Source organism: Spodoptera frugiperda, chromosome 26 (genome assembly GCF_023101765.2).
Source record: "Spodoptera frugiperda isolate SF20-4 chromosome 26, AGI-APGP_CSIRO_Sfru_2.0, whole genome shotgun sequence".
Lineage (NCBI taxonomy): Eukaryota > Metazoa > Arthropoda > Insecta > Lepidoptera > Noctuidae > Spodoptera > Spodoptera frugiperda.
The window spans coordinates 3,739,741-3,751,800 of record NC_064237.1 but is presented as its reverse complement, the minus strand read 5'-3'; the positions used below and the strand labels follow the sequence as shown (position 1 = coordinate 3,751,800).

Here is a 12,060-nt window from a genome sequence, read left to right as displayed (position 1 = left end):
GACGGATAAATCGCTAAATTGGAGCGGTCAGAGGGGTATGGTATAAAATGAAACATCAGCGTCAACTATATTTTTGTTCTAATTTATTTGATTAATCGTCTGCTCTATACACATGATATGCACCAATGCCTATAAATAATATAAACGATGATGAACAATACCGGTAATGACATAAAATATTTACATTAACGTAACAAAACATATAACATACGATTGCTCTTTATTATTATATAAAACTCTATAATAAAAAATTACTTTAAGGTAACCCTTGAGCTATGTTATTAATTTTATTTCATTATACTCTGGAACTAAATGTTAACATTCATTTTTGTCCAACACGTCTTTACATCCTTCATTTAACAATAACATTTAAATCACAGTTCTATCCTTTAAGTTTGCACCTCAATTACATTCCTAAAATATAGGAAGATGGAGAATCCGCACACAGGTTGGAAACTTGAAAATAGTATCAGATAGGATAGCCTTGTCTTATTCACATTGTTCACGTAGAAGTTACATCTGTCTGTTAGTTGGGAAACTAATTTGTATCAAAAGATTAGAAGACTAGCGTAAAATCATTTAGTCAAGAAGTAACTACTTCATATTTTAAAATAAACAAAGAGCATAAATATTTCAACAATGAATCACATTTTAAGAATTATTTCGATAGAGAAAGGAACACTTTATTACAATAAAATATTATTTACTTTAATAACAGACTATAACTAAGTTTTAGCATCACGATTTGGTCGTCGCAACATAATGACAACACAGCTATGTGGAAGCGAGAGCAACTCATACACGTAGGTACACAGAATAAAAATATCACACATTAGGCTGATAAAGTTTTCATTCAACAATTCTACCTTATTTAAAGATTTTATTACACACACAAAAAGTCTATGGCAGGGAATATTTCACATATTTTATTTAATATTACGACATCATCCAAGTTTACTAGTAGCACGAGTTTTAACGTAACAGAATACACTATAAAAATAATAAAACATTATGAACGAACTAATTTTACGTAACATTTTGAGAAGACAGTCGATTATTATTCATAATCAAAAACAAACCGCTACATTGACCTGACAACAACTGCTGTTTGAGTAAAACATGCAATAGATAGTAGGATAAAGGCGCTCTGTCACAAAAGACTTAGTTTTCCTCTATTATCTTTATATAGCAAGTACACCATATTTACATAAATCTATCCACACGTAAACATCTGGAGGTTCCACAGACCGCGTGTCGATCACACTCCGCAAGTGATGCGAGGAATGTTACACTTACTTGAAAGTAACAGCTTACAATTATAATAAATTACGAAATGTTGAACACTGCGCTTAAATATAATCTATGAAAACATGCAGAATGCCATCAACACGCAGTCACTATTAGGCCCTGGTATTTGTTACTTAGCTCATTAGGTAAACGAATCTAGGTTCGACGCTTTGCCGTTGCACTTATTAGGAAATACGAAAAAAGCATCTTCAATGCAAGCTTTAATGGAAGCACGTATATACTAAAATATTAAAATATATCAACCGTGTGAAAACACTATCTCTTCGTAACCTGGATATTTCAGAGTACATCTTTCTATTTACGACAATTCAATTTCTGCAGTTGGCGCAAATGATTTATTTAGGTACATTATAAATTGTAAGGGAACAAAATGTAAATGTTTATTGGTGTATAGCATTATTACAATATCGGAAACAGACCAAGGTTCGACATCTCCATTGCTTATTTACACAATTTCATTTGGAGAAACAGAATGATTTTCTTAATTTTAAACATTGGTGTCTTCAGTACGAACTGTGAAGTGAAAGTTTCAATATGTCAATATTACAGTTTTTCTATAAAACGATCTATATAATTTTATATACGTAAATAAGCAGACGAATTTTCCTTCGTAAAATAGAAGTGATGTAGTTTCTAACAAGTAAATGAAAACTCGTCTGCTGGTAGACAAAAATAAATGAACCCTGTCACCAGTTTTATGTGCGCTTAGATCGTAGTAATCAAAAGTGAAGCGAAAATATTGTTACATACCAGGTGATGTTCAAACCAAAATGTACACACGATGAAACGAATGGACTACGAAGTATGAAGAATGCGAGGAGTGACAACGTTCAATGGATCATCTATTTCGTTAATGTACACAACACTTTGTTATACAAGCCAGTTAGTCTAAACGAAGCTCATATTTTTCTTAACATCTATGTACGTCTATTATGTTCTTGATGTCGAAATTATTTTATACGAAATTTAATTTAGGCAACTTGAATTTTAGTTACCATAATGTCTATCATGGCATGCATGCTCACCTAGTCGCCAATCGCAGTAAATCGGACATAAGTTTGTTTACATAACAAACAATAAAAACGACAAAATTGAATAAACAAATACGAATGTACATACTTCATTTGTATTATATTGCTATCCAGAATTTAGAGACGTATAAAGCATACCGACGGTTACGATGACTTTATAATTAAATGGAGTATTGTATGCATTAGTAGTAAGTACATGTAGTGCTCGATACAGACAGCAAGTAAAACAAAGCGAATCTTATCCCGAAAATAATACGTAAGTAATTGACCCTCCTTAGATTTAAACAATTCAAAGTAACTACTTTAATTTGATTACAAATATATAATTGACAAAAACTAATCAAAAACTTTTACAATAATTTTCTGTTTCGTCTACAGAAACGTAATTTTCAAAATATGTTTTTATGACACGTCGTTCAGTGTCTTCCACAATATTCTAGCTAAAATCTGCAGATATACATTTTAATATTTCACTACTAATGGTGCAAATATTTCTAAAATATATTATATATTTATAAACAGTAATCACTATATTGTGCCATATACAATGCACGCGTAACACACATGTATGTATTATTTAATTTACCGTAGTTACTTACACATAAAAACATTACTGTTACACAGTATCACTTGCTATACACCAACCTTTATGTAATTAGCTAACTATTATATTATATCCTTTGGTGTATATACGTAGTTCACTCGCCAAGTTAGTTTATCGTACAAAATGAAGCGCTCGACCAAGCTGCAAAGTAACGTTCCTTCTCTGTGCGCCCCGTGGCACGCGGCGCGCGGCTCGTGGACAGTCGGACACAGTGTCGGGTGTCGGCACTCGGCGCTTGAACTACTCACGATTTGTTGGACATAATCAAAATAAAATCAACGCACATACGCCATAACATTTTATACATCAGTTAACAATCATTATTGTCAGTTATAAATCTATTTTTATGAATTTTATATTTAAGTATAAATTCGCGTCTAGTAGTAAGTAGGCAGTTTTAAAACAATTGTTTATAATTACATTTACTATTTAGCTCCCGACTGCTACGAGGTGTGGTCTTGTATCTCTACTAATAAATTATTCTACTGTCTATCATGAACGTCTTAAATATCTTTGGATGGACTGTCACGTATTGTTCTCATTCTTCATTGGACGCTCTACCAAACTTCATTCGTATATTATAATGCCAGACTCTTTGGTCTCCGCTGGACCATTGTCCACTCTAGGAACATACATACTTAAAGATGTAAATGATTCTACTGTTTACTTTTTAGTTTGTAAGTCAGAGTAATAGTTGCCCGGTATCCCGGCCAATATAAATAAAATTCTGTTTAAATAATTTTTACTATACGTGTTGTAAATATAAAGTTGGCTATATGTAAATATTATATCGTTACAATTATATAAAAGTTTGGTCGTCAATACCACACCTCGTCGTGCAGCGCGGCGTCTACTAGTCGGCTGAGATGGAGGGATCTAGCACATTCAGTAATTAGCTACACAGTTAGAGTTAACGCTTACACTTACATGATACGAGTACTACGGTAAAATAGTTAAGGTGTTGCCAGATCGGTGATCGAACGTCACGCTTTGTGGCATAACCATGCAAGTCACTTACGTTTGGTCTGGCAGACCCTTTTCACTCGTTGCTCAATAAACATGCAGTCGAAGCATTCTGCCACAGAAACTGAACATATCTAGTCATGAAGTGTAACAAAATACAGGCAACTATTGTAATCCGACATAGGAAAGAACTTGTGTGATTTGAATTGTTTTGTTATACGTCAGGTATTGTTCTATAAGTCAGACTTAACGGAATATATTGTTCTGTGTGAAATGTTCTTTACAAATTGAAATAGGTTTTCATGTATTTTGTTACACGACACACTCTAATGTAGGCATTCCAAAAAACAGTCAAGTTAGTTCTAGCAAATTATACTTAAAGTTAGTTACGAGTATCGATAGGAGTTTGCGAGAATATTATCCAAACGTGCAAATAAATCAACGACCTCGTAGCTTATCGAATAGAAAATTCACTTAAAAACTTTAAAACTGTCAAGAGTCTCACGCTATCACATAACCGATATTCGTAGCGGTTCGCATCGATATAGTCACATCGTCCGAAGAGTATCTTGGTAAAAAAGGGAGTATTGCGAAAACCTTTATTGCTTGTGGGTTAGGAGCGAAGCTGTGCGGGGCTAAGCACGAGTTCGCCGTCGGGTCCACCGGCAAAGGAGACGTTGCGCGGGGGCGGGCGGCGCGCGGGAGCTCCGGCCATCGCGCTCGGCAGCGGCGGCGCCTGCGCTCCTGGGCTGGGCGACGCGGGCACGCTGTGCGCCGCCGCGGCCCGCGCGGGGCCCGGCACCGGGCTGTGGCCCGACCCGCTCCGCTGCAGGCCGCTGTGGTGCGACCCGTGCGACCCGCTCTGCTGCAACCCATTCGGTGAGCTTGCCCCCTGGTGCGCTGTGACCTGTCGACACATTTCAAATATAAATTACTTTTTCTGTTCATAAACTTCATAATTCAAACTCTTGTTAATATGGAATGTGGAATCGAAATAGGATCAGCAATTCATCTAAGCGACAAACTAACAGACAGTCAGACAGACGTCTTGCTCGTATGTTACTCGTAAATAAGTATGGATATCATACGTGAATGACCTGATGTAGTGGGGGTGGGTGCAGCGAGGCGGTGCGGTACCGGCGCAGGCGCTCGTCCTCCTCGCCGCTGGACAGCGAGGACACGTCGCAGGACGAGGCGTCGAGGCGGCGTGCGGGCGAGCACTGCGCGGGCCCGGCGCGCGCGCCGCCCGACCCTCCGCCCGCGCCGCCCCCCGCACTCCCCGCCAAAGGCATCTCCTCGCCTTCCCCGCACCCAGACAGTCTGAAAACACATAATCATAACTAATTTCAACCAATGGGCTTAGTTTATAAGGTGAAGAACGGCAAAGATACCAAAACCACGCATCAAATTCTTGACTTCCGAAAAAGATAGATATAAAATACTCATCGATTTTGAATCCTATTTACCTCTATTCTGATATTTCTAAATTAGTACAATGCTAATAGTATTAGATGAAGGTACCTTCTGTTCTCCTTGTAGATGGTTCGCCGTCGACAGCAAGGCTTCGCAAATATGCAGAAGAGAATACGCAGCAGACAGCAGGCCAGACCTGCGACAATGAGCGACGGACCCACCAGGCGTAGTGCTGGAGTCTTGAAACCCTGCAACAGTTATAACAACCCTCATGAATTACTGCAAATGGTATTTCTGAAAATTATATGAATCAACAAGAGTTTTGTTTAAACAAATCCAATACCAATACGAGAAAAGGTTGAAGTGATTTTTTTTATAATGAATATGAAAATAACGGTACGTTTTATTAATTAGTCAGAAAAGACAATTTGTATGAGACCAGATCGCGCTGAGCAAAGAAGTTTTTGAGTTCATTATAAACAAATTAATGCGCACGCAATGAAAAGATCCTAATTTATCAGTATAGAACAAATATTTACAGTTTATATAAGTCATTAAAGAAAAGGCACCCTAAATATAATATAAAATAACTATACTTCTACCACTACTAAGACTCACAATATTGTCGAGTGTCATAAATATGAGACTTTTCGCAGTGTGTAGTGGAAATAGACATAAAAGGACAAGCCTACGACCGACTACGCCGTAGCTCGTAGCCGCTACGAGCTACTACGAGTGCCTGTCGACGTTCATTGTCACTCGCTACATAAAGGATAACTTGTGCTCTTTTTACAACTTTTATGCACCCGCCTAGTAGTAACAGTAAAAGTTATGACGATATTTTGTGTAAGTTTTCACTTTATAACAATGCAAAATGTTTTAAAGTGACGATTTTTCAAGTTTAAAGTTACGCAGGTATGTATATTATGTGACTGTGTAAACATATTTGTAATTTCGTCAAATGATTATTATGAAACTGCCTATCATATAGTCGGTAATGAATCTCCAATATTTTCAATGTAGTAGTACAGCACCAACACTGTAAGAAAACAAAGATTGTTACGCCACATGTGATGCAGAAAAATACGCCACATCTGGAATGGAAGCTGACATATTTTTGGAGTTAGCATTTCATAGCCGTGGTGATAATAAACCATGAGGTTAGAGCTGTACCTTGTCGCCGGTCCCGACGAAGTAGACGACGAGGCCGAGCGCGAGCGTGCCGAGCCCGGCGTAGAGCAGTCGTGCGACGCCCCACGTGTCGCCGGCCGCGCCGTCCGCCTCGCCGTCCGACTCCGACGACGACCCGTACGAAGCGTCTCGCACCTGCAAACATTGCACCGCACTATAATATACTACACAAAGAAACAAATAAAGTTGAAAGTAAACAACATCAATATTTGTCACCGAACAACAACAACTCTTTGAAATAATTACATATTATATTTACAGAATTATGTACATAATTTACATGTTAGATAGTTGTTTATTTTTTCAATAACAGTTTCTGTAGACTCCAACGTAGCTGCATTCGAGTAGTGTACAGCCTGTAGACATCCTAAATTAAAATCCGTCGCCCTAGCACTACTTAGCTAACTACCCATTTACATCGTTTAATATTTAGCCTCAAGCTTGCTTACTTAAAAACATGATTTTAAAAGCTACACTAAACATGGTGTAATCCTGACTGATTTTTTATTGTAATGTACCATACAGTAGTATGTCCTCTTACTCTCTGATTCAATGGCAATAGAACGGAATTTGTCCCCGAAAATGCGTTATAATCTAAGCTATTCTTGATTATATAGTCGGTCTTCGTCTGGTAGCTGTAAATAAGACATTGGTATATTATTGTACCCGGTTGTTCCTGTGCCATTTGCCGGCCTGGCCCTTCCTTGCCCCGGGGTGGTCGCCGAGCACGGAGCAGCGCCGCGCCGCGCCGCCTGCGCCCGCGCACCCGCCGCCCACTGACAGCGCCGCCGCCTCCGCCCAGGCCGCGCGCCCGGCCGCGCACTGCACCACAACACACCAACTCATCAAACTTACTGGGTAAACACCAAGTTATCTGCTGTTAAATGATGTCCATTTATGGCCCCCATAAAACATTTTATTTTTTACTTCAGTTTCTGGGTAGGTTTGAATAATACAGGTAGATCTGTTCTAGATGCGTCTTAACGGAATAAGAACGTAGAGAGGTTTTTTCTAAGATATTTTTTTTATCCGATTATTTTATTTGAATACCCAAAACTAGCAAAGGCGGGTTCCTCATAAAATAATATCCATCTAAAATGTAAAAGTCGTGAAATAGATTATGTCCTTGTGTGAAATTGTATTATTTGTAGGTTTCACAAAGCAATTTCCTCGGTGCAGAATTATGGCCGGTCTCAAGTGCACAACGCCAATGGTTTAATTGAGCGTTTCGTTCCTCAGCCTCAGACAATTTCCATTCTGGTTAAAGCAGATTGCAATTTTCATGGAACTTAAACGTTGACAGACATAGTTTGAAATTGAAATTCGTATATTTGTAGTTTGCTGAATACGTTGTTATCACGAGAAACGTAAATATTATTTGTCGTAAAATGAAAATAGGTGCACATTTTTGTCGTGAAAAGCCTTGTTTATTTACTTTTCTATAGCTTTATATCGTACAAACCTCATATTGTCTTGTAAAACGAAAGCATAATTACATCCGATACTGAAACCAATAAATACATTAGAGGGCAACCTTCTTTCAGTAAAAATTGTTGATACAAGTCACGATTTCGATAAACGGAAAATGAGGACATATAGGTAATAGCCAGTGGATTTGAGAGCATATTACACGGCGTATTGGACCGCCCGCGATATTTCATGTCGTGCGCACAAGGAAACACTGACTGCAATAAAAATCCTCTAAAAGTGGCCGTAAACAAGTCCAAGAAACAGCGAAAGGAAGACTGTCGATATATCAAACAAGTTGTGCGGATGTCGCCCGCGTCTTATTGTTCGCGGGATTTTGATTTACGGAAGTGGTGTACTTTTGACCTACTATTCGATATAGTGATAGTTGACCGAGGCAACAAACTCAACTCAAGCACTGTTTTAGATGGCTTGGAGAGAGTGAATCAGTTCGTCTATTTGAATTCGATGCTTGACAACCACAGTGGCTGTGTAACAGAAATAACAAGAAATTTCAAATGGTTTACCAGACATCCTGATCAAGTTGACAAAAATTACATGTCTCACAAAGGATCAAAGTAAGACACTTGTCAAATCTTTGGTATTCTCAGTAATGTTATGCGGCGTGCAGACCTGGACTCAGAGCGTCGGAGTGAGAAACAGTGGATGCTTTTAAGGTAATATCCTGGACAACGAGACCACGAGATTGTCTATAATCTGCCTCAAAAAAATATTATTTTACTTTGGACATGTGCCTCGTTGAGAGATTGACAGTATGATGACGGGAGAAGTGAAGATAAGGATAGTGTTAGACGAAATAAAAAAACCTCACGGGCCTTCCAATCAACATTGCTCTCAAATATACAGATGACAGGAACTCATGGAGATACTAAAGACCATAGATATGGATTACCTATGCAGACACGACCTTTCTGTAATGAACAAACGAAGATCTAGATTACTCTTAGAGACATTAAAATTCCTGTGTCTATTGTTTTCATATAAAAAGATATAAACTAATACAACACCGTTATCTGTAAACATTTAGACAAGTTTGTTTTACATAATAAAAACATTTGCTGACACAGAACTTTTAAAAAAATGACGTCGATACGGAAATTGTCACAAATGTAGTCGTGGACAAAGAAGTTGTTTTATATAAGCGTACAGCAAGCCTGCAAGGGTACATCATAAGTATGCAAATCGTTCGTTTCTGGGTCAATAGACGACGTAAATAGTGAAATGATTGCGTCTAATAGTCTGCTTTAGCGAGCCTACTAAAGTATATAGCGCGTGGGCGGACGATGTTTCCACGGGCCGCCATTTTTCAAACACGCCAATATGCGGTAATAAATTGTATAGAATCTTTTATACGTAACCCGTTGTTTTTACCTAGAATAAATTGACCTATTAGCAGTATTTGGGGCAGGACAGCTTATACGTTAGCTCTTATTCAAGTGAAACAAGAATTGTTTGTTCGTAATTATAATGTCCAAAGTCGCTTGAACCCGCTTGCAATTCCTTTGCCCAATAAATTACAAGTTCAAGGAACACAGTCATGCGGTTTAATTGAGACTTTTATTCATAGCAACATCGAAGCCTACATTATGTTAATTTGAAGTCCTTTGTACAAATTATTACAACTTGATTTATGTGGACAAAAATGTTATTACACGGTGGGCGCGGCTCACGCTACCCTGTCATGCGAATGTGGCTTAAATGTTTTAAAATTATACTTGGCTTCATATTATACGCTAGTTGACTTCGCAGAAACACGGGTGCTTATTATCTTTTAGAAACACACAATTTATATGCAATGATTCTGTCGTCACGTTATGTTTCAGTCATTCAAACAATTCCATGAAAATATAATACGAGTAATGCAGAATTGGCTCAAGTAAGTTTTAATATTGATTTTAGAATGTTAGGTAGAATAACTTATTATTGTCTCATAATATGTGTACTACAACCACTCGTTTTTCGCTCTCTTCAAAGTTGCTGCTCATCCTATGCATAAATAAATACCTGGTACAACCAAAGGAAAAGTCAACCATTTATAGATGGATATAGTAAGTGTATATCAACATTAACTAAAGCCTAAAAGTTATAAAGTATCATTGTTCACCTAGTTATTATGAAGTTATTCGCTTATCATAAAGGTTACACCAAAGAGGTACGTTACTATAACAAAGTCACATACAGAAGAATGTTTAATCTGTACGGTAATAAAAAAGCTCTGTGACACAGCTACTACCACGTGAATTTTTCGGAGTAATTAAGAAGGGAAATGTTTAATATACGCAGGTATTTGGGTCACATACATAATATATAATGTATATGTATACTCGGGTGAAGTGTGTGTATTCTGTAACATAACCTTTTCCTTGGCTATTCGTTATATTATGCACGTTTGACACGTGACTATTATGGAATAAGTAGCGATAGTGCTAACTACTTCTTTTGGCAAATAGCGAGCGAGTACTGTTTTGTATGAGGTGAACATACAACAACAATTGAATATTTATCATTTGAAATACCCAATTAGCGCATCTTACCAAGCAGTTGGTAAAGAATATAATTTGATAATCAATGTGTAAACAGTAAAATTTTTATTTTTAATCAAACTCACTTAAAATGATTTTATGTTTCCCACTTTTATATTAATGGTCAATAATAACAAAAAACATAACACATACATCTTTAATATGAAGCCATGACATATTTGACTGCATGTTTTTAATTTGCAACAAACTGGCCCCGCTGGTACAACATTTTTCAACGAGACGAAAATGGTTTGTTTCAGTCAAAACTCGCGTCGTGCATTCACAGTCGGATCGATTGTTATACTTTGTTTTATAACTTGTTTTTCAATTGTTCCCACAAGGTTTGCTCGTTTCCAGTTATCGTTTGTATTTTTATATAACAAAAACTGTTTAAAGTTCTTTTTTGCTTAAAACCACGGTTTCTGTGATGTAGGTCAGTGAAACTGTTTGATAGAGTTAGATAGATAATATATGTAGTTACACAAATATTTATGCTTTTGCTTCTATACAGACGTTGTATAGTAACTAGCTTATAACATTCTTGTAATATAGGTATTTTAGTAAAACCAATTTTTACATACATAGTCATCGACAAAGTCAAAATACGAATACGTAGCTAATCAAAAGAGCAAAATTACCTCTACTCAATGCTCTATAGTTTCTAGATTAGTTTCACATTCTCTTCCTTTTTACTGAATATATGACATATCTTTAACCTCTGAGTTATTGGTAAGATCGAGTTTCTTTTACCCTGGTGGTTAAGTTTGACCCAAATTCTATAACCAATAGGAATCCAGAACAAAGCGTAAATTAGCTTTTCATTGGTCCAAAAGTTTATGTCAAAGTTACCCCCCAAAGAAATCCGATCTTACTGTATGTTATTTCCAAATAATAACAGTGAAAGATTTTTTGAATGCGTCCAGATGTATCCAACAAGATTATACGTAGAGAATGGATTTGTTGTATTAGCTTAGAAAAATCGTTCCTAATAATATAAACAGAAACCTAATAACATTTTAAAAGGCAAATTAAAAAGAACAGTTTAAAACGAATTGAACACGGTTGTTGCGCAAAATAATTATTATTGTGGGCCTTGTCTCAGGCCGTCGCCGTTTAATTTATCACCGCAAAGCCGCAGACGATTGCATCAAGTAATACATTAATTTCCACCCGACAACGTCTGCAACTTGGACAAGGAAAATATTTATTTTTCCTTTTAATTTCGTTGGAACAGTCGACAATTTCCATAATTTCAATAAATTGTACTTTTTTCTGAACAAAAACTGCAATTGGAGTTCATAAATCAAGTGCAGCATTTTAAATTTCGTAATGGAGCAATAAAATTATAATAAATATGATTTTTATTTTTCATCGCAAAATAATTTTATAGTCGACGAAATAAACGATATCATAAATTCAACATTGTGACGTTTAGGAGTTGCGATAATATTATTCTCGTTTTTATTTTGTTCTTTTGATAGAAATTTTGTTTCACATTCACTTAGAACATTTGGATTTGTTTGGAATTATCTTGAAAACA

General features: G+C 36.7%; 1 protein-coding gene across 3 annotated transcripts in view; it reads right to left on the bottom strand.

Moving 5' to 3' along the window:
* Positions 1-61: 61 nt before the first annotated feature.
* The window catches only part of LOC118264443 (uncharacterized), a 92,545-nt gene continuing 80,546 nt past the window's right edge, over positions 62-12,060 (bottom strand). For 2 of the 3 annotated variants that reach the window (XM_035576946.2, XM_035576951.2), the window contains 5 exons: positions 7,177-7,332; positions 6,493-6,645; positions 5,428-5,567; positions 4,995-5,226; positions 62-4,813 (listed from right to left, as the gene is read on the bottom strand). In XM_035576946.2, the coding sequence (XP_035432839.1) occupies positions 4,520-4,813; positions 4,995-5,226; positions 5,428-5,567; positions 6,493-6,645; positions 7,177-7,332 (975 nt within the window). In that variant the 3' untranslated portion in view covers positions 62-4,519. The remainder of the gene's footprint in view (positions 4,814-4,994; positions 5,227-5,427; positions 5,568-6,492; positions 6,646-7,176; positions 7,333-12,060) is intronic. The other variant, XM_035576950.2, reaches the window with a different exon arrangement.